The sequence below is a fragment of the Sorex fumeus genome, unplaced genomic scaffold (genome assembly GCF_029834395.1).
Source record: "Sorex fumeus unplaced genomic scaffold, SorFum_2.1 ptg000007l, whole genome shotgun sequence".
Classification (NCBI taxonomy): Eukaryota; Metazoa; Chordata; class Mammalia; order Eulipotyphla; family Soricidae; genus Sorex; species Sorex fumeus.
This window is the reverse complement of record NW_026606064.1, coordinates 41,220,834-41,244,913: the sequence shown is the minus strand read 5'-3', so window position 1 is coordinate 41,244,913 and position 24,080 is coordinate 41,220,834. Positions and strand designations below refer to the sequence as shown.

General features: G+C 38.0%; 1 protein-coding gene across 1 annotated transcript in view; it reads right to left on the bottom strand.

The window, feature by feature from the left end:
• The window catches only part of PLD5 (phospholipase D family member 5), a 493,931-nt gene that overhangs the window by 14,712 nt on the left and 455,139 nt on the right, over nt 1–24,080 (bottom strand). Inside the window, exons 6-7 of the mRNA XM_056136541.1 lie at nt 17,808–18,005; nt 8,070–8,206 (exon numbers count right to left, since the gene is read on the bottom strand). Of these exons, the coding sequence (XP_055992516.1) occupies nt 8,070–8,206; nt 17,808–18,005 (335 nt within the window). The remainder of the gene's footprint in view (nt 1–8,069; nt 8,207–17,807; nt 18,006–24,080) is intronic.

The window sequence follows — 24,080 nt, the reverse complement described above, 5'->3', positions numbered from 1 at the left end:
TCCCATTCTGTAGACTGTCTTTGTATTTTGGTCACTGTTTCTTTGGAGGTGCAGAAGCTTCTTAGTTTAAGATAGTCCCATTTGTCTATCTCTGTTTTCACTTGTTTGGCCAAGTGACATCTTTGAAGATACCATTAGCTTCTATGTCATGGAGAGATTTGCCAACTTTTTCCTCAATGTACTATGGATTTCGGTCTGATGTTGATGTCTTTAATCCACTTTGATCTTACTTTTGTACATGGTGTTAGGCAGAGATCTGAGCCCACTTTTTTGCATGTAGCCATCCAGTTTTGCCAGCACAATTTGTTAATGAGGCTTTCCTTACTCCACTTCACTTTGCTTGCCCCCTTATCGAAGATTAGATGGTCATAAGCTTGGGGGGAGATGTCAGTATATTCAACTCTGTTCCATTGGTATACATCTCTGCATTTGTTCCAGTACCATGCTGTTTTAATTATTACTGCTTTGTAGTAGAGCTTGAAGTTAGGGAGGTTGATTCCTCCCATTTTCTTTTTCCCAAGAATTTCTTTAGCTATTCGTGGAGGCCTATTGTACCATATAAATTCCAGGAGTGTTTGCTTCATTTCTTTGAAGAATGTCATGGGTATCCTAATAGGGATCGCGTTGAATTTGTACAGTGCTTTGGGTAGTATTGCCATTTTGACAATGTTAATTCTCCCGATCCATGAACAGTGGATATTTTTCCATTTCCTTGTGTCCTCTTTTATTTCCTGAAGTAGCGTTTTGTAGTTTTCTTTGTACAGGTCCTTTACTTCCCTAGTTAAGGTGATTCCTAGGTACTTGATTTTCTGGGGCACAATTGTGAACGGGATTGTTTTCTTCATGTCACTTTCTTCTCTTTCACTATTTTCTTATAGGAAAGCCATGGACTTTTGGGTATCGATTTTATAGCCTGCAACTTTACTATACAAGCCTATTGTTTCTAGGAGTTTCTTGGTAGAGGTTTTAGGGTTCTCTAAGTATAGTATCTTATCATCTGCGAATAGTGAGAGCTTGATTTCTTCCTTTCCTACCTGAATGCCCTTAATATCTTTTTGTTGTCTAATCGCTATTTCAAGTATACTTCCAGTACTATATTACAGGGGTGGAGAGAGTGGACATCCTTGTCTCGTCCCTGACCTTAGAGGGAAGGCTCTCAGTTTTTCCCCATTGAGGATGATGCTTGCTGTAGGCTTGTGGTTGATGATTTTAACTATATCGAGGAAAGTCCCCTCTATCCCCATTTTGTCTAGGGTTTTCATCATAAACGGGTGCTGGATCTTGTCAAATGCTTTCTCTGCATCTATTGATATGATCATATGATTTTTATCTTTTCTATTGTTGATATGATGGATTATGTTGATTAATTTCTGAGTGTTAAACCAGCCTTGCATCCCTGGGATGAATCCTACTTGGTCATGGTGTATGATCTTTTTGAGAAGTAGTTGAATTCTATTTGCTAATATTTTATTGAGAATCTTCGCATCCGTGTTCATCGATATCGGCCTGTAGTCTTCTTTTCTTGTGGTGTCTTTGTTTCCTTTTGGTATTAGAGAGATATGGGCTTCATAGAAACTGTTTGGGAGAATTTCTGTTTTTTCAATTTCCTAGAAAAGCTTGAGAAGGACTGGCAGTAGGTCCTCTTTAAATGTTTGGAAAAATTTGCTAGTGAATCCATCTGAACCTGGGCTTTTGTTTTTGGGAAGACTTTCTATTACAGTTTCAATTTCCTTGATGTTAATAGATCTGTTCAGATATTCTAGATCTTCTTGATTGAGCTTTGGGAGACTATAGGAGTCCAGGGATTTATTCATTTCTTCTAGGTTCTCTTGTTTCATGGCATATAGACTTTCAAAGTAGTCTCTGATTATCTTTTGGATTTCTTTGATTTCTGTTGTGTTATCCCCTTTCTCATTTCTGATTTGGTTTAGTAGGGTTCTCTCTCTCTGTTTTTTGGTGAGTGGTCTAGTGGTTTATCTATCTTGTTTATTTTCTCGAAGAACCAGCTCTTGGTTTCATTGATCTTTCGAATTGTATCTTTGATTTCCATGTCATAGATTTCTGCTCTAAGTTTTATGATCTCTTTCCTTCTTCCTGATTTAGGCTCTTTCTGTTGATCCTTTTCTAAGGTCTTGAGCTGTGAGGTCAAGTTGTTTCTCTGCATCCTTTCTACAGTCCTAAGATATGCTTGCAGAGCTATAAATTTTCCCTTTAATATGGCTTACGCTGCATCCCAAAGGTTCTGGTAGCTCGTGTCTTCATTCTCATTTGTTTCCAAATATCTTTTGATTTCGTCCTTGACTTCCTTCCTGACACACTCGTTGTTCAGCATTGAGTTGTTTAATTTCCAGGTGTTTGATTTGGTTCTCCATGTCTGTGTGTGATTCACTTCTATCCTCAGTGCATTGTGGTTTGAAAAGATGGTTGATACTATTTCTATCTTCCTGATTCTGTTGAGGTATGTTTTGTGGCCTAGCACATGATCTATTGTGGAGAATGTTCCGTGCACACTGGAGAAAAATATGTATTCTTTCTTTTTGGGGTGTAAAGCCCTGTATAGGTCTATAAGCCCTTTCTCTTCTATTTCTTCTTTCAAAGCCAGTGTTCCTTGCTGAGTTGTGTTCTTGTTGATCTATCCAGAGGTGATAAGGCGATGTTGAAGTTTCCAAGTACTGTTGTGTTGCTAGCAATGTCCCCCTTAAAATCTCTTAGCAGTTGTTTTAAATATTTAGCTGTTACCTCATTAGGTGCATATACATTTAAGAGTGTGATTTCTTTCTGTTTTACATAGCCCTTGATGAAGAGAAAATAGCCTTCTCTGTCACTTGTAATCTTTTTCAACATGAAATTAATGTTTTCAGATAATAATATGGCCACCCCAGCTTTTTTGAAGGAGCTGTTTGCTTGCAGGATTGTTTTTTATCCTTTGACTTTGAGTCTGTGTTTACTCTGACTGTTGAGATGAGTTTCTTGTAGGCAGCAGAATGTTGGGTTCTGTCTCTGTATCCATTTTGCCACTCTGTGTCTCTTAAATGGTGAATTTAGACCGTTGACATTGAGAGAGATTACTGTTATGGGGTTTTGTGTCATATTTTTGTAAGGGTCTGTAGTGTTTGTAGGTTTGTCTTGTCTTATAGCAGCCCCTTTAGCCCTTGCTTTAGGTTTAGTTTTGAGTCTATGAAGTTCCTGAGCTGTTGTTTATCTAGAAAATAGTGCACTGTTCCTTCGATTTTGAGTGAGAGTTTAGCCAGATAGAGTATTCTTGGTGAAGCATTCATTTCAGTGAATTTTTTCACTATATCTCACCACTGCCTTCGGACTTGGAGGGTTACCTCTGATAGATCAGCTGTGAATCTAAGGGGTGCTTCTTTGTATGTGATTTCCTTCTTTAATCTTGCTGCTTGCAGTATTGTGTCTCTATGGGGAGCATCGATCATTCTAACTATGATATGTGTTGGAATGTTTTTGTTAGGGTCTCTTTTAGCTGGCACCTGTTGGACTCCTTGAATCTGAGTGGCTGAATTGTTGAGCTCTGGGAATTTTTCAGCGATGCTTTGTTTAACCATGGCTTTTTCATTGGGATTGTTTCCCTGAGCTTCTGGTAGTCCAATGATTCTAATGTTGTTTCTCTTGGAATCGTCTCCTAGGACTCTGATTCTCTGTAGAGCTATTTTGAGGTCCCTTGCCACTGTTTGTTGTTGCCTGTTGGCTTGGTGCAGCTGATATTCCAGCTCACTGATTCTTTCCTCAGCTGTGGTCATTCTATTTTTGAGGGCACAGACTGAGTTTTTCATTTCATCTATGGAATCTTTGATTTGTGACATTTCCGTGAGTAGCTTTCCAATTTCTGCTCTCATTTCTTCCTGTATTTCCTCGATTGTGCAAGCCATTGTTTCTTTCATGTCCTCTTTCAATTTACTGGCTATCTGTCTGATTGTTTCATTGAGTGATTGAACATCTTCATGACTACATATCTGAATTCTTTGTCAGAGAGGTCCCTTAGGTGAATAGCACCTACTGAGGCTTCTGGACTTGTTTGACTGTCCTCTCCCTGTGGTGGGGATATGCGTTGTTTCTTCATGTTGGTGTGTAGGTGTAGGGACTACATTTCTTGGTATGAGTAAACTACCTGTGGCAGCATGAGCTTTGGCCTGCTGAAAATTAGGCCACGCCCACTTCTAAAGAAGCCACGCCCACTTCTAAAGCGGCCACACCCCCACGGGTACGTGGTGTGGTCTGTGTGGTGGGAGTAAAGACTGGGTGGGAGAGAAGAACAGCTCAGCTTGGGGGATGAAAAGGAAGAGGCAGAGAGGCTCAGAGCTCCTTTGTCTTCCAAAGTCGGAGAGGACGCCTGCGGGGCTTGCAGGCTGAAATCCAAGTCCTGGGTTCGAGAAGCAGTGGATAAACTGACCTGGGTGGGGAGAAGAGACCAGCTCAGCTTGGGGGACTAAAAGGAAGAGGTAGAGAGGCTCAGAGCTTGAACCTGGAATTCTTGGTGAGCAAATAATTTCCTTTGCAGGCTCATCCTCTTCTTTAACTCTTGAATCTTTAGTTTTTTTTTTTTTTATGGCTACATATAGTGGTGCTTAGGAATGACTCTACCAAAGTTTCTTTAACGAGTCATCTGTTCTCGGGCACTCAGGTTTTTTCCAGATTCTGGCTATTGTAGAGTGCTGCAACGAACAAACAAGTGCAGATGTCACTTCGACTATACTGTTTTGCCTCTCTGGGATATATTCCCAGGAGTGGTATTGCTGGGTCAAATGGGAGCTCAATTTCTAATTTTTTGAGAGTCATCCATACGGTTTTCCCAAAGTGCTGAACCAGTCAGCATTCCCACCAACAGTGAAGGAATGTCCCTTTCTCGCCACATCCACGCCAGCATCGGCAGCTTTTGTTCTTTTGGATGTGGGCCAGTCTCTGAGGTGTGAGATGGTATCTCATTGTGGTTTTGATCTGCATCTCCCTGATGATTAATGATGTAGAGCATTTTCTCATGTGCTTTTTTGGCATTCGAATTTCTTCTTTGAGAAAGTTTCTGTTCATTTCATTGCCTCATTTTTGTATGGGGTTGGATGTTTTCTTCTTGTGGAGTTCAACCAGTACTCTGTATATCCTTGATATCAACCCCTTGTCGGATGTGTATTCGGCCTTTCCCATTCTGTAGACTGTCTTTGTATTTTGGTCATTGTTTCTTTTGAGGTGCAGAAGCTTCTTAGTTAACTTCATTTTTTTATGTCTTTATAAAAACTTTATAGATCAGAACCTTAAGTTCACATATCTTATTTCCCAATGCTTTTGAAAATAGGGGTATAATTGTGATACAATTCTTAAACCTATTGTAGCTGTTCCTATTTTGTGTATTCTTCATTATCTAATTACCCAAAGTAAAATCCTGGAAACCATAACAGTTCTCCCTTTCTACAGGTCCCTCAGAAATATGTCTAGAATTCCTTCCACTTTTTCTCTCCTTTCTTTAATTGCCCTAGTCAGTGCCCTCAGTTACCCTAACTGGATAGCTATAACAACTCCAAGGTGTTTCTTTGACTCCAATTTTTCCTGTCTAGTACACATTTTAAAAATGTGCTTATTTTAATTGCATCACCATAAGATAAAGTTACAAAACTTTCGTGATCAGGTTTCAGTCACACAATGTTCCAATACCCATCCCTTCACCAGTGTATATTTCCCACCCAATATCCCCCAAATCCCTACTGCTACCTGTCCCCCTTAGCCCCTCTATGGAAGGTACTCTCTCTCTCCCTTTCTCTCATTCTCTCTCTCTCTTTCTCTCCTTTTGGGAATTACCCATTTTCAGCACACATCTTCCATCCAGAGCCATCCCTTCCAAGAATCATTGTCATAATGGTCCCTTCTCTATCCCACCTGCCCGCAGGCTTTCAACCATGGACCATTCATCCTGGCCCTTGTTTCTACTGTCCTTGGGTGTTCATCTCATGCTATGCCTTTTTTTTTTGATATCCCACAAGTGAGTGCAGTCATTCTATGTGTATCCTTCTTCCTCTGACTTATTTTACTCAGCATGATACTCTCCATATCCCTTCATTTATAAGTGAAGTTCATGACTTCATTTTTTCTAATGTCGTGTCTGCCAAAATGAGCCATCTAAAAGCTTAACAAATCTTTTGATTAAACCAGTGAGGGTGCCCCAAAGTCATGGAAATCCCCATATTTTGTCAGGCCCTCCTGTATCTCATCTTTGTTCTCTTTCCAATTTAATCTCCCATTGATCTCAATTTGATCTTATCTTGATTCTAATTTCCATATTGAACTTGCTACATAGCCTGGCTCATAGTTCTTTTTGCTCTTAATCTATACTCTGTTACTTGGAAAAACTCAGTTTCAGACTTTTTCTCCTCTGGAAATGACTGCATTCTCTGGAACATTTATATTTCTCTCCTCTCACATCTTAAGCGAAATTAAAAAAAAAACTCATTCTACTTAACTTAAAGAAGGAAAATTTCCTTCTGCACTTGTTTTTTTTTTTTTTGTGATAAATATCTACAGATTAAAAACTGCATTTCAGTGGCTTTTCATCCAATAGGCATACTCTACCTTTAATGTTTCTTCTTAGCTTTCCTTTTATCCAGCATGTAGAATTTTCAGACTTATATATATGTTATTCCATTCACATCACTTTGAGATGATAAACTATTATGTGTCTATTTGCCCATATTGGATACATTTCCTAGAACTTATGTTCATATTTTAATCACTCTTGCACAGTGTCTAATAGGTAATTTTTAATGAATAATATGTTAAAATAGACTTAATTGGGGTGCATTTCACAATACTGATTACTTTTTGGAAAGATGTATTTCATGTCACTGAAGAAACACAAAATAAAGACACAAAACTAAGAATTAAATTACTTGCTTCAAGAACTAAACTTGATTGCTAACACAGGAAAAAATGAAATAAGACTTTTGATTCCTATTTATTGATTTAATTAGTTAAATTTGGGGCATAATTTTAAATTTTGGCCCCTGAAAGTTCACAGAGTCCAGCTTGTTGCTCGGGTTGCTCCTGGCAGTGCTCAAGTGATTATTGTGCTGCAGGTATTAAACTTGGTCTTTCCTCATGAAAGGTACTGAATTACTTAACCCAGGATTTTGATTTTATTTATCTTATTAAATTTTTTTGGTTGGTTTTTAAACCATACTCAGCAGTGTTCAGAGATTACTCCTAGTTCTGTGCTCAAGGATCACTTTTGGCAGTGCTGAGAGGAACTTATATGGAACTTGGGTATTTACTCAGACTGTGGCTTGCCACATGAGAAGCTAGTGCTTTAATCCTTATTCTCTCCCCAGCATCTAGGCTTCTACTTTTTAATGAAACATTTATTTATCTACATGATTATTCAATTCACTTCTTCCTTCTTTAAAAAGTAGAAGTTCTGGGACTGGAGCGATAGCATAGCAGGTAGGGCATTTGCCTTGCACGCAGTTGACCCGGGTTCGATTCCCAGCATCCCAAGCTCCACCAGTAGTAATTCCTGAGTGCATGAGCCAGGAGTAAACCCTGTGCATCACTATCATCCTTGTGTGTTAGTCTCCCGTTATGTTACTTTATATTCCATCAATGAATACAGTCATTCTATGTCTGTCCCTCTCTTTCTGACTCATTTCACTTAACATGATACTCTATGTTGATACACTTATATGCAAATTTCATTACTTCATCTTTTCTAAAGGCTACATAATATTCGATTGTTCGGAATGAAATCCTTTGTAACCATTCTTTAACTAGTCATCTGTTCTCCAGCACTCAGGTGGTGTAACTCATTAAAATAATTTAAAAAAATTCACTTCCCTAAAAAAAAGGAAAAGTAAGACAAGTTTATTTAGGAAATGGGAGAAAAGAAGATAGGTAGATTAGATACAACACGGGATTCTCTGGAATAGAAGAGGCCTTACAAAGTAAATTTTAAGATTTCCATCTTAAGGAATCTTATAGCATCTTATTGTCAGGTTGCTGTCTTCTGTGTTCTCAGTTTAGTCTCTGACCCTAGTTATGGGGATCAAAGTGAAAACAAGGCTTCCACTGACCTTTTGGTGCTTGTGCTGGAGATGGGCAGGTAGTCCATGACGGCAATGTATACGTACTGTTTGGCATCATCAATTACACTGTAGATAGCATCTATGTCAAAGCTTCTGTTTTTAGGGCAAAAGAGTTTGGGAGAATTCTGTGAAGACACAAAAGTCAAACTTTCAAGATTTTGATTTTCCTCTGTATTCTCTTTTGTTGTTGTGTTGCTGCTGCTTTATTGGTTTTAAAGGATCTCAACTTTTCCTACTAAATTTTATTTTATTAAAGCTCGTGAGTTACAAAGCTATTCATAGTTGGGTTTTTGATACATAATTTTTCATCACTGAACCCATCACCAGTGACAACTTCCCTCCAGCAGTGTTCCCAGGTTCCCTCTCCTCTCCACTACCCACCCAGCCTCAGCCTGTCATCTTGACAGGCACCTTTTAAGTTTGGTTATTAAAGTTTTGGTCTTGTGATTTCAGTGTTATTGACTCTGTGCTTTGGATATTTAGCTCTATCATTCCTTACTACCACTGATGTACTGAGTTCCCTTGACCCCTGCCCCAATTGTTTTTTATTTATCTCTTCTCCACTTCTGCTTCACTCCATTTCTTTTCTTCTCATCTCTACACTCTGGGGCCTAAGGTTACCTAGACATTCCCCTTCCCCTCTTAGATCATTTACTCATTTACTCATCCAGTTACTCTAAATAACACATATTAGGTGATATCATGCTATGTTTGTCTTTCTGGCTTATTTCATTTTAACATGATATCTTCCAGTTCTGTGTTGTGGCACATTGCATGATTTCATCATTCCTTACAGCTGTGTAGTATTTCATTGCATATATATTTTAATATATATGTATACATATATATTAAAATATATGGGCTGGAGCGATAGCACAGCAGGTAGGGCGTTTGCCTTGCATGCAGCCAACATGGCCAACCTGAGTTCGATTCCTCTGCACGGCAAAGCCTGGCAAGCTACCTGTGGCGTATTTGACATGCCAAATACAGTAACAAGTCTCACAATGTTACTGGGCCCGCTCGAGCAAATCGATGAACAACAGGAGGACAATGATAGTGACAGTGATTAAAATATATATACGTCATATATATGAAATCTTCATGAACCACTGATCTGTTATTGAACACCTAGGTTGATTTTAAATCTTAGCCTTTGTACTGAGTGCTGCAGTAAATAACAGTGTGCATATGTACTTCTGAATGAATATTTTTCTGTCCTTGGGGTAGATACCCAAAAATGGAATTGCTTGTTCTCAGGATCTCCACTTTTAAAGTAAATGTTTGCAAATTTACTTTCATGTGTTTTCTTAGGTGAAAAAAAAATTTTTTTCAATCAAAGTTGAAAAACATAGAGATGAAAATGTGGTGTGGTGGGTCTCAAATCTGTTGCTTACATCCATGTGGGGAGGGAATTTTTTGCTTTCAGTAATTCACTAGTTTTCAGAGTTCTACATTTGTCACTGAGGTATATTTTCTTGCAATTCATCACTGTCATTTTTTTCTCAAGTATTACTATACAATGCAGCAAGCACTTTACCCTGGAGGTAGTTTTTTTGAAATTTAATGTGGGTTATGAAAATGCTCAGAACATACAATCTAAATATCTTGGGCCTCTGTTTAAATAAATTTTTTCTGCAATCAGGAATAAGAGAATTTATTAATGAAAACAGGTAATCCATAATTCTAAGAGAAAACTCAAGTGATTTATTATAATAACCAAATGCATTAGAAGAGCCAGGAAAAAAGTATATTCTGAAAGACTTAAGTAAAATGAAAAAGAAGCATATTATGTTTGAAGTACTTTTATCATGTTACTTATGGTGATTTTTATCTTAGTAAAATATGGAAAAATATTAAATGTAGCAAGATATATTAGTAATTATATCTTGATAAAATTGTTAGAAAGGAAAAAGTGTACTTTGATCATCTTAATGTTTTTCAATGGAAAGGACAAATAATTTTATACATACTTCCAGTCTTACTCAGAAGCAATGCACTATGGAAAATCTAAGAGCACAACTAATACACAGATACATACTAACCATAACAAAAAGGTCAAGCAGTTTCTAGAACTTCCTGGAAAGTCAGTGTTAGCTGATCAAAGTCAATCACCAAATTTTTTTTTTATTAAAAAATTTTTAATAGTGAGACATCATGAGGTACAGTTGCAGACTTACACACTTTTGTGCTTGGGTTTCAATCATACAATGATCAAATACCATCCCTCCACCAGTGCCCACTTCCCACAATCACCAAATATTTTGAATCAATATCCCACCCAACTTAGAAGGGGTATTTTGATTTTTTTTTTAAATTTTTGGGTCACACCCGGTGATGCTCAGGGGTAACTCCTGGCTCTGCACTCAGGAATTACCCCTGGCGGTGCTCAGGGGACCATATGGGATGCTGGGAATTGAACCCAGGTCAGCTGCGTGAAGGCAAACGCCCTACCCACTATGCTATCACTCCAGCCCCTAGAAGGGATATTTTGAAGTCACACACCCTCCAGGTACCCCTAAAAAGAGGGAAGCTCACTTGGTAAATGAGCTTTTGATCACATAAATTATTTTTTGGGAGAGGAGGGAAACAAGCATAATTTTCCTAGTCTTTTGTTTTTCTATTTAAAAGAAAACCAGTCTCATTCTTCAAGTCAGTGTTCTTCCTTGAACACATATCTTCCTTGCTTGTCTCTATGCTTCTTTGGCTATTTTCACCTGGAGAAGCCTGTATTCTCTGGAACACACTTCTCCCTTTCTCTCCTGTCACATTTTTCTAAATAAGTTTCAATAAAAACTGTCTAATGAAACTACCTAGATTCAAAACAATTAAAAAAGAAATCTAGTGTACTAGTTAAAAAATAAAAATTGTCCTCTACTATTCCCTAGTATGCATATATACAAAAAACTCTATTTGTTACTGAGATAAATTGTTCCCTCTTTTGTATTGTCTCCTGTTCTCACTCCTCCATCCACTCATTCTTCTTTAATGTCTAAACACATTCAGAATAATAATACTAATATAGTACACTAAATATTGCTAAAAACACCAATTCTTCCACCCTCAAATAAAAATGATTAAAGAAAGCACATTTAATTTTTATTTCATTAACCACTATTGGATACTAAAGGGAAAATATACTATTTTGAAGGTTTTTATCACTTTTCTTTATAAATGTATGAAAAATATTTCTTCTAACAATTAAAGATAATAGGCGATACAATTGAACATTGCTGACTTTTAATTCCTTCTCAGTCATTTTAAGCAATGAGCATCAGTGACTGTAGATATTACACAAATAGATGACCTTTGAATGACCTTTGAATGGCACAGAAGGTGCTGCCAGTACCATCTGTAATAAGCAAAAGAATCTGTTGTATAGTTAATTAGGCAAAGCAAATTATAGGATCAGAAATGATAAAAATGAAATCAGAAATGATAGAAATACAGAGTATGGTAGGTGATATAAAAAAAAGTCAATAGAAGGCCTAACCAGTAGAATAATAGTGGGTCAGTAAAATATTTGTAAATTCGAAGATGAATTATCCTCTAAAATATCCCCCTAAAAATATAAGATGGAAAACATTCTAGAAAGAAATGAACACCAACCAGAGAACTGTAGGAGAAGTTTTACAAAGAAACTACAAGAATCATCAATCTCTGAAATATAGCAAAACAAATTCAATGAAGAACTATAAGGAAAAGAAAAATTGAGAGATTCCTTGGTACGACATGTTCAGTGGCCAAGAACCGCCTCCCTGGCCTCCGTGGTGGAGAAATGAAGAGACAGGAACCTACAGATTGATTCAGGTCAACGGACAGTGGACAGTGGACATTTATCTCAGAACTAAATAGCATACTTATAGAACATCAGAGGGGGGTTGATGTCAAGGACTGCACGGAGGTGTGATTGATCATTTACACATCATCATTATTATAAAGGTAGTGTTTCAACAGAGGGAATTCTTTGGGTGGGGGGATTAATTCAAGGAAACATTCTGTCTGAAATTATACTGAGAAATTTGCTCAGGGGCAACATACATCTATATTGCTTTTCTCTTTCCCTTGCTGCTAGTAGATATTAAACAACTAAGTTTACCTCTTTTTTTTCCTTTTTGGGTCACACCCAGCTATGCACAGGGGTTACTACTCCTGGCTTTGCACTCAGGAATTACCCCTGGTGATGCTCAGGGGACCATATGGGATACTGGGAATTGAGCCTGGGTTGGCCGCATGCAAAGCAAATGCCCTACCCACTGTACTACAGCTCCAGCCCATAAGTTTACTTCTTATTACTATTTGCAGTTATTTTGATAAACACAGTAAGAAATATAGATTCCAAAATAAAGTTCTGTGAACTGCAAGGGCATAGGTTAAAGGTCTGCTGGGCTTTTACCCTAAATCCTAGACTAAGTACTCAGGCAGGATTAGCTTTTCCTACTCCATGGGGTCCTTTCTTTTAAGTCATTATGGCTTGTACCAAGACTGTGCTTTATGATTTCTAGACTGTATCATATCAAATCCAGGGTAGCTTTGCTGCTTGCATCAGGTCCATCCATGATCTCTCGGTGGGACCCAGCTTTCTGGGTTGGGAAAAAAAAATATTTCTTCAGATATACTGAAGCATGAGTCAAGTAATTATGACACATGCTCAGGAGTAGATATGTCTCAGAGTCAATTAATTCACAAATATTAGGAGCATAGCATTAACAGTATTTCTGTACTTAAGCAAAGAAAATTGTTCTATAGTGAAATATAAAAAGGTTATAGAGGAAAGAGTAATTCACTACAGACACAAAATCCAGAGTCACCAGAAGGTTTGGCTTAATAGGTAACCAAGCCTGACTTGGAGAATCTAATAGCTAACAGAATGGGAGGTAAAGCACAAAGGAAAGGTTAAATATAAACTTGGGGGATTAGTAGTACTCATAAGAGCACTGTAAAGGTTCTCTGGGGGGAGGAAAAGGGGCAATTCACTGATGAAGCCTAGAACACTTGGGGTTAATATCCAAAAAAGAACCACTAATAAAATTATAAATAAGCATTTTCCAGAGTTGAAAATGCGTAGACACACTGATCTAAGATGTCTGAAGGATCCCAGAGAAAATAGTACTAGGAAAACTCCAAGGCACATTATAACTAGAATGAAAAAGACAAAAACTGAATATTGAAAGCGGCTACATGAAAAAACGAATTTACACAAAGAAAATCCCCTAAGATTCACAGATTTATCAAATAAGACTCTGTGAAACAGAAGAAAGTGGAGGGGTAATGTACAAAAATTCAATGAAATGAACACCTCACCAAGAATATTCTATCCAGCTAGATTATCTTTCAGTTTTGAAGAAACCCTTTTTAAAAGACAAGACAATCTTCTCAGCACCTTGCCATTGAATATGATATTTATTTGTGATGCTTATGGTTGGCCTCTACTACAATAAAAATGTCTGTTTCTAGCTTGCTAAGGGTTTTTATACTTTTTTCACTAAAGAATCAATATTTCACTTGTATTAAATGGTCTATGCCTATGCAGGTCATTTTTTTTACACCTCTACAAATTTTTATTAGACTCTTTTACTAATTAATGCAGGTACTTAAGCATTATCCGTGTTATAAATGTTTCTAAGATTATTTATTTGTTTTGGTTTTGGGGCCACATCCAGTGATGTTTAGGGGTACTACTCTTGGTTCTGTACTCAGGAATTACTCCTGAAGGTACTTAGGAGACCATTTGGGATGCTAGAAAATTAACCTGGGTTGGTCACATGCAAGGCAAGTGCCTTACCCACTACTATTTCTTTCTTTCTTTTTTAAATTTTATTTTTATTTATTTATTTATTTTTACTTTTTGGGTCACATCCGGCAATGCACCAGTGTTACTTCTGGCTCTGCATTCAGGAATTACTCCTGGTGGTGCTCAGGAGACCATATGGGATGCTGGGAATCGAACCTGGGTCGACCGCGTGCAAGGCAAACTTACCCGCTGTGCTATTGCTACAGCCCTCCCCCCCACTACTATTTCTCAGCCCCAATATTCTATGTCTTTTTAAAAAAATTTTAATTAATTCACCATGAGGTACAGTAACAAAAATCTCATATTTGAACTTTGTCATACGGTTATTAAACAACTATCCCTTCACCAGTACATGCTTTCCACCACCAAAATCTCCAGATTTCCTCCCCATTCCACATCTCCCCCTACCTGTATGGCAGACAATTTGCAAAATATTCTTTCTCTACTTTAGTTACCTTCGATATTTCAAGACCAGTCCTTCCACCCCTCATACCGCCAAAAATGCAATGCTAGACAATGTGTTTTGTATTGCTTGTTATGAATATAGTATAATGTCACGCAGCCACGAGAGAAGCTCAAGGAATTCTAAGATTTTAATAATTAAGGTCTGAAGAAATCGCTGCAGCAAGTTGCTGGGGTCCAAAATTCGTTTGTGTGTCTCAGGATTGTGGCCACGTGGGAGCTTAAGTAGACAGTGGGCAGATGTGACATCATCTTGGCATCCCATCAGGGCTGGGGGAAGGAGAGCCCGCTCCTCCCTTGTTCCTCGAGAATTGGAATTTTCGATAACCTCCAACTCGTACTTGGTGTTTCTCGATGGCTTCTAGAAAATGGCGACTGATGGAGCTCTTAGAGGACAGGCAGAGGGACAACACCTGCCCCCATCTGGAGCAGCCCAGCGGAGAAGGCCTTTTGCAAAGTCCAGGGCCATCTCTGCCGAAAGTTGCTCGGTCCAAGTTTCATCTGTGTGTTTCTGGATTGTGACCACATGGGAGCATAAGTAGACAGTGGGCGGTTGTGACATCATCTGGTGTCCCATTGAGGTGGGAAGAAGGAGGGCCCACTCCTCCCCTGTCCCTCAAGACTTGGGATTTGCCATCACTGCAAACTAGTACTTGGTACTTTTCGCTGGCTTCTAGAAAATGGTTACCGCTGGAGCTTTTAGAGGGCAGGTGCCAATATTCTCTTTTTATGATAAAATATAATTTTGTACTTTCATAGGTCTGTTCACATTTCCTTAAAGGAGAATGTTGAAAAAAATTTCTCCTTTCCTCAGTTCTAAATTACATATTAGTAAGATTTACCTATATTTTGTAGATTTAAATGTATTAGTGAAGAAAGTTAAATTAATTAAATTTAATTATAATTTCTCATTGCATCCTATCTGTTTTTCTGAGTCAAGTTGAACAAGTATCTCTTGTGGTGTCATCCTGCTTCTATCTGACTTTATTTTTTTTCTTGGAATTCATTTCATTTTATTTAATGAACTCTCCCAACTTGCTGCAAACCTCTGAAAGTGTGCAGACGCTTGAAAAAGATTGATTCTATTTCTGCCATCTTTTTCATTACTTTTGTCGAAAACAGAATTTTCTGCAATTTTCATCAATATTCTCCCACTCTCTTGAAACAGTTTTTAAATTTAGCTTCTGGAGCATTTACTCTTTTGGTAATCCTTCAAAGAACCGGTTATTTTGTTTCATTTTCAATTTCTGGGTCTTTCTCATCTTCCTGACTGAGTTGGCAGTCTTTTTTTTTTTTAATTTTTATTAGTAAGACACCATGAGCTACAGTTGTAGACTTACAAATTTTTGTGCTTGGGTTTCAATTATACAATGATCAAATACCCATCCCTCCACCAGTGCCCATTTCCCACCACCATGGATCCCAGTATCCCTCCCACCTCCCATCCCTCCCATCCCACCCTGTCTCTGTAGCAGGGCATTCCCTTTTGTTCTCTCTCTCCTATTGGGTGTTGTGGTTTGCAAAATATCTGACTTTAGTTTTGTTGGCAGATTTTCTTTTCAACTTACAAATCAAGACTATCTGGTTTTCATTGTTTTCTAGTATTGTCTTGAGAGAAGATGAAAATGAATACAAGAAATAACTACTGATAAAATGCCCCATACAATATGCTACTTGCAACCGTGTCATTATTTCCCACACATAACCTCTCCCCATATTTTGGTTATATTTATGAAAACTTTTCAGTTTATTTAATATTTCTGTGTATTTAAGTGAATAAGGTCAACTCTTTTTTCTCTATATAAAAATATTCCTGAAATTTTAGATTGTACTTTAACTTAATAGGTAAAAGAGGGACACAAGTCACTTTTCAGTGAGATTTTCAGGGACAAAAGTTTTTCAGAGGGGGCTGGAGTGATAGCACAATGGGTAGGGTGTTTGCCTTGCACGCGGCCTGACCCGGGTTCGATTCCCAGCATCCCATATGGTCCCCTGAGCACCACCAGGAGTAATTCCTGAGTGCATGAACCAGGAGTAACCCCTGTGCATCGCTGGGTGTGACCCAAAAAGCAAAAAAAAAAAAGTTTTTTCAGAGATCTTCAGGGATGAAAAAGATCTCCAGAGATAAAGTATTAAGGGCTGGAGCGATAGCACAGCGGTAGGGCGTTTGCCTTGCATGCAGCCAACATGGCCGACCCGAGTTCGATTCCTCCACCCCTCTCGGAGAGCCTGGCAAGCTACCGAGAGTATCTCGCCCGCACGGCAGAGCCTGGCAAGCTCCCCGCTACGTATTCGATATGCCAAACACAGTAACAACTAAATCTCCAATGGAGACGTTACTGGGCCCGCTCGAGCGAATCGATGAACAACAGGAGGGCCTTTACCTTTACCTTTATGAATTCCTGCAGAAATATCCATGTTAAATTGGGACCTCAGAAAAGTTTGTCTAAGCAGGGGATACTGGAAATCTGTATTTTAAGTACATTTTCCAATTGGTTCTTCAGTGCTTTAAGGTTTTAGGACAATTCTTGTGGCCCAGGCATTGAATACCTATTCCCAGTACCATTACACGGTAGCTGTGGGATGTAAATGATAGGGTGGAAGGAGAATGGAATAGTGACCCCGGAGGAGGGATTTATTTGGGAAGGGAAAAGCTAAGTGGGGTATAGGATGGGATGGATGTGGAGTGGGAAGTAAGTGGAGTAGGTGGTTAGGGAGATGATTTTCAGGAAAGATCTTTTGCCTTCCAGTCTCAGTTAAATACAACAGTTCTTTTCTGTCTGTTTTATTTCTGACTTGCTTGCTATTTTTAAAAATGTCTGAAAGGGGCCAGAAGACATTATTGGATTAGTACAGGAGATAATATCCGGGTTCAATTCCTGGTGCCACATGGTCTTTTGAGTGTTGCTAGATGTAGTCAATGAAGTCCCATAACCACCACCAGATGTGGTCCTGGAGGCCTGGATATCCCTGGTATTTCAGAGCCAGAATAGCATCGCATCCTCTGGCCCCTGCACTGAACAAACAGGTAGATTGGCCTAGAATCACCAGTGAGGTATCCAGACCCCTGAGCAACCCCCGCTCACCCAATCTGAAAATTATTGATGAAAGGTCACTGAATCTATTATCAGGAGAGCTGTGTGCTATTTTCTTATGGGCACCTGCCATCTGAGGATGTTTGTGTGGGTAGTTTGTAATAGGGTAATCTGACATAGGATTGCAGCATCTATAGAATGATTGTGGGAATTTAACAAGGTAACAACAAAGAGCATCAGAAAATAGGAAGGATGATTTAGTCATTGTTGTTAGGGACAATATGACTGGCATCAAAGTTAGTACATTTTAACTCTTCAAAAGGTGGGACAGAACCTATTTGATTAGTTGATTTTGGACAACAATAGATTATACTTAAACATTCCAACTTAACAAAGTTGGAGAAACAAGAGTGGAAGAGAATAAAGAAGAAAACTCACCGACACAAATGCTTGAGATTTGGTTTCATTCAACTGAAGTTGCAATTTCTTTTCATTGTCATAGACTCCATAAAGTCTCTTGGACCAGGTCTGAGGTACTCTGCTCTTGAATTTTAATGAACTATATAAAGCAAAAATCCTTTGTAAATCTAGGACCAGGCAGCTGCAGTTGTAGAAGATGACACCAAGTTCTTTCATCTGTGAAATTAAATTTTAAAGCATCAGTACCATGTGTGCCTAATGATGTTATTTTAAAAATATTCATAAGAATGCAGTAGTAGTGATTTTCACCCACTTGACAGTTGCTAAACAATGTATGCACTCACATTATAGTACATGGGTCATGAATTTTAAGCATGTTTACAAACGAATAAGAACTTTTGCATACCTTTTGCATTTGAGTTCTGGCAGTAAAGTTCCCTGCCTACTCTGCTGCCATCTCCTCATAAATTAATTTGACCAAGTTTGTCTCTGCTTTTATATTGACTTTTCAAATTAATTTTATTAAAAATAACTTTTGTGTGGATCCTTAAAACACTCAGCAATATAAATGTTGGTGTTTGAATTTTTACAATTTCCCAAATCATTTTTATTCTTTTATTTTTCATTGAAGTGACATTGTTTACAAGCTCAAATTCTTATATGTTTTGAGATTTTTCCAGATTGGATCAACAACACTGACATTTATGTTTTTGTGACCATAGCCTTTCAGGGTTTCTCAGCTTTGGAATCAATTTGGTTTTATTTTGGAGTGAGAATGCTGGAAGTAGACCTGTGACTGGGTTCCACTGCGAATAGCTGCCCCTATTGATGCATAGTAGCGTCAGGGCCCCATTGACATGTTTCTTGTCTAACAGACACAGGCAAGATTAAAATGACTATCATAGGGCAGGGAGGGTGTGCTGACTTCTGGTCTAATTTATAGCTACCACAACAAGGATCTTCAGGCCAAACACGTGCATAGGAATAAAGGATATTTCAGATATGGGGCTCTGGATATGGTAAAGGTAAAGGTAAAGGCCCTCCCGTTGATCATCGATTTGCTCGAGAGGGCCCAGTAACGTCTCCATTGGAGACTTTGTTGTTACTGTGTCTGGCATATCCAATACTCTCGGTAGCTTGCCGGGCTCTCCGAGAGGGGCAGAGGACTCGAACTCAGGTCGGCCATGTTGGCCGCTTGTAAGGCGAACGCCCTACCGCTGTGCTATCGCTCCATACCACCCTGAACGCGCCCGATCTCGTCTGATCTCGGAAGCTAAGCAGGGTCGGTCCTGGTTAGTACTTGGGGCTCTGGATAAGTCATATAATTTCTGATTATCTGTCTCCTAAAAATGTGGGGAGTAAGGATTGGCTTATAAAGTGTACAGAGTTCTTCTAGCCTTGTTATTCATGGTTTCAAGACATCAATTTCACATATACCTTGGTTTCTATTCACCTTGTCATCCCCAAGAACTGTCCTGAAAATAGCTTTGGGTTAAAGTGTGACACCTTAAACTTCCCAATTTTAAAGGTAAAGAAGGCAAATTTGCATGTCAATTCTGCAACTTGTTTAGACATTATTTAATGACCTAGCTCTTAAATTTAAATTTGTTATTCAATGAATATCTACCCCCAAGGTTTGTGATTAGAATTAAATAATAATCATTTTGATAGCTATCACTGAATATTTCTTTAGTATGGCACTGAGTTGAAGAGTGTTCCTCCTCTTCTGTCAAATCTAGTTCCACTTATCTTTTGTGAATGTGACATTATTGGGATGAAGTCATGTAGAACACCCTAAATTTAGTATGACAAATATCTTTTTTCTTTAAAAAATTTTATTTTATAAGGTAGTTCACAATACTTGATTACATTTAATATTCAAACACCAATCCCACCACCATTACACCTTCCCACCACCATATTTGGGATATTTCCATCCCAAGCCCCAGTCCCTGTCCCAAAGCACAACTGAAATAATATATTTTTGTATTGTTTGTTATGAAAAACTGTTGAAAATGCTACCAAAAAAGTATCCATAGAGGAAACAGTGTGAAGATTGTTCTATTTTGGTAGGGGCCATTAAGACCATCTTTAGGATATCACTAACATGTTGTTACAGTTTGAGTGATGTGAATTTTCATATATATATATCTAAAAGAAAATATATATGGACATATATATATATTTATATATATTTTTTACTCTAATATTGGTTGCCTACTATTTGAACCCCACCACATGTGGTGTGGTACTCTTGGAGAATGGGTAAGGTGTGTCTTATGATGCGTTGTGAAGTTGCAAATGCAGCCGTTCAGTTCAGGAATAGGTTCACTCCTGCGTGATGCTCAGTCCTAGCAAGTGGGGAAAGGCCTTGAGCATGGCAGCAGTTGTGGAAGTTTTCGGCTGCCAGGGCTGGGTCCCTTGGAGCAGGGAAGGCTCTCACCCACCCCCCTCTGGGGCACCCTGAGTCAAACAGCCTGGCACGGGGTCTGGTGGCATGGCTATGGCAGGAGTCATGTTGCTCCTTTCTGGGAGAGAAAGCCATGTGATCTGGATGGTGACAAGATTATCTGGCGCCTGCAAGCAGATGGCTTATGGGACAAATATCCTTAAGAAAAGGAACATATGGACAAAAAGTCACACAGGGACGGGAATGTAGGCATAAGAAGACAGAGATGAGAATGAAGCATATACAAACCAAGGAGTGCAAAAGATTGGCAGAAACTACCAGAAGCTGAGTACAGACAAGATTATTCCCTTGAGTCTTCAGAGAGAGCATAATTCTGCATACAACTTGACTTGACTTCTAGCCTCTAATCTAGAAGTTTATTCCAGAATCAATAAACTTTTGTTCTTTTATGTCACCAAATTTGTGGCCATTCATTCAGGTTGCTCTAGTTACCTGATACAACTGTGCCTAATTTTATTGTTAGTAGATCTTGTTTATTCCCATTTTACATAGGACATGAGTGTTGGTGAGTTACTTGCTTAATGTTAAATAACAAAGATTTGACTCTTTGATCTGTCAAACTTGGAAGTTGACTGCTTAATCATTATGTTACAGTACATTTAGAATGTGGCTGGCATATAGCTCCTGATGACTATTGCTACTAGTTTTATGAAGTTTTTTTTTTCCTAGTCAAACTGTTAACATGTTTTTTCAAATATGTTTCTGGTACTTATTTCTGATATTTGTAGGGCATTTGCCTTGCATACGGCCTACCCGGATTCAATTCCTCCGTCCCTCTTGGAGAGCCTGTCAAGCTACCGAGAGTATCCCACCCACACGGCAGAACCTGGCGAGCTACCTGTGGCATATTCGATATGCCAAAAACAGTAACAATAATGGAGATGTTACTGGTGTCCGCTTGAGCAAATCAATGAACAGTGGGAGGACAGTGCTACAGTGCTACAGTATATCATGATTTTCAATTTTTTCTCCCTATTTTTAAAGTATAGGTCTTCTCCTGGCAACACTTGGGTCAGTAGCACAAAGTGGAGCCACTGAGATGCAGTAGCATTCCTCTGATGAAAGTGCAGTAGAGGAACAATGGGACAATAGGTAGTGACTTATGTTATTGATACAAACATATATTCAGAAGGCAAGAACAGATAAGACCTGGATGTCAAGAGGCCCTTCCAAAATTAAAATTACTAATTTGTTTTAATAACTTTTGAAATATGGTATAAATTTAGGCATTAAATTGGGTTAGATTTGAGATGGAAGGATGGCCACTCTATTTGTCAGCTACCTTGTTCCCTAAGCCTACATATAAAGTGCTTTGTACTCCACTTTCATCATTTATTGCTAAATGAATCATAAGCTTATTGTTTTAATGTGAACTCCTCCCAATACAATCTTGTTTTAATTATATTTGTTTTTAGTGACAGGGAAAAATCTGTCTACATAAAAGTGGCAATTATTGAGGGGCCAGTTAACATAGAGCCTAAATTTTATGCTTTGCATCATGCTGACCCAAATTCAAATCTTTTGTACCAGGTATGATCCCTAAGCACCATCAGCAAGGCCAGTGGTGACCCTCCCCCAAACTCCCAAAGTAGAATCGGAAAAGAAAGCGATCAAAGAATATATCCCATCCAAAATAGTGTTCAAGAACATTAAGTATTTGGGAATCAACAAAAGAGGAGGGATATCTACACAATGAAAACTTTCAATCACTTTAGAAAATAATAAAGAAGACTTTAAAAAATAGAAACGTATTTTATGGTCATGGATTGGAAGAATCACTACTGTCAAAATGGCCATGCTACTTAAACTACTATATAGATTCAATGCTATCCTCATCCAAATTCAGTTCTTCAAAGGTCTTAAAGCAGTCAGTAATAAAGTTTGTAAGGAAATATAAAAATCCAGAATAGCCAAAGCAATTCTGAAAAATAAGAAACTGGAAAGCATCTTGTTAACTTGAAACTATACTATAAATATCTAGTGATCAAAATAACATGGTATTGGAATAAGAAAAGACTCTGTGACCAATGGGTAAGAATTGAATACACAAGGATAAAATCCTATATTAGTGGACAGTTAATTTTCAACAAAGTAGCTGAGGATATGAAATAGAATAAAGATACCTTCTCCAAAAAGTGGTGCTGGAAAAACTCAAAAAGGATGCTTAAAAAATAAAATTTGGATCCATATCTCACACCTTATACAGGTCAATTCAAAGTGGAACAAAGATCTTGAGATAAGATTGGAACCTGTAAAGTACATTAAGGAAAATATAGGCTGATGTTCCAAAAGTTGAACCTCAAAGGTGTATTCATGATATGACATGATGACATTGCAAAGGCATCAATATTAAAAATAAACACATGGGACTATGTAAAATTAAAGAGTTACTGTACCACAAAAGACACACAAGCTAAAATTAAAAGATAGCTAATTGAATGGGAGTAAATACTTGTACTCAGTACATCAGATAAAGGTTGATATCATGGATATATAAAGTATTCACAGAGATCAATGGCAACAACAAAAGAATTGAAGAATGAGAGACGAAAGAAGTTAAAGTGATATTTATGATACCCCATCAGTAACAGTACTATAAACCACAATGCCTAAAAGGAAGAAAGAAAAAGGAAAAAGTGCCTGCCATAGAGGAATGCTAGGAGGCAGGATAAAAACTGGGGACATTGGTAGAGGAAGTGGACACTGGTAAAGGGATTGGTGTTGAAATAGTATATACTTAATACCCAATCATGAATAACTTTGTAATTCATGGTGATTAAATTGAAAAAAAAATAACAAAAATTTTTTTAAGTCAGAAGAGGAAATGAAGAGTTACTTCTCTGAAAAAAACAGATGGCCAATAAGCACATGAACAAGTAGTCAACATTACTTATTAGGGAAACCCAAATCAAGAGGACAGCGTGATATCACATCACATCAGTGAGTATAGTCCATATGAATAATGCTATGAATAATTCTTGTTAGTAGGGATGTAGTGAAAAAAAAGCTCTTATCTGTAGCTGGTGAAAATGTTGCCTAGTTCAAGACCTATGGAAAACAGTATAGAGATTTCTAAGTGAAAATTGAACTGCCATATGACTCAAGAATTTCACTTCTTGGCATCTATCCATAGGGATGGAAACATTTATTCAAAAGGACATATATACAACATTATTCATTGCCACAGTGTACAATCACTAAACTCTAGAGCCAACTTAGGTGTCCAATGAAAAATGAGTGGGTTATGAAGCTATATACAATGAAACACTACGGAGACAAAGAAACAGCAAAACCATGCAATTCTCTGCAACTTGGATGGAACTGGAAAATATCACATCAAGTGATGTAAGTCAGAAGCAGGACAAACAGAGGGTGATCTCACTTATCTGTGATATATAGAATAACTGGGCAAGGGAATACAAAGTATTAAAGACAGATAACTTAATCGTCCTTAATCCAAGAATACAGAAAGAAGAAGGACAGAGAGGGAAATAGTTAGATAGGAGTATCAAGAAGAAAAGAACAGGAAGTAACTTGTGGGGATGGGGGTCAGGGGTCAAGGGATTTGGTGTAGAGATGTAGTATAGTTACATATCTAATCACAGACTCAACAACACTGAAAATAGGATATTCAAACCACAACAATAAACTTTAAAAATGTACCTGTTCCAACCCAATCAAAAAATGGGGCAACGAAATGAACAGAAACTTTCTCAAAGAAGAAATCCAAATGGCAAAAAAGCACATGAGAAAATGCTCTACATCATTAATCATCAGGGAGATGCAGATCAAAACCACAATGAGATACCATCTCACACCTC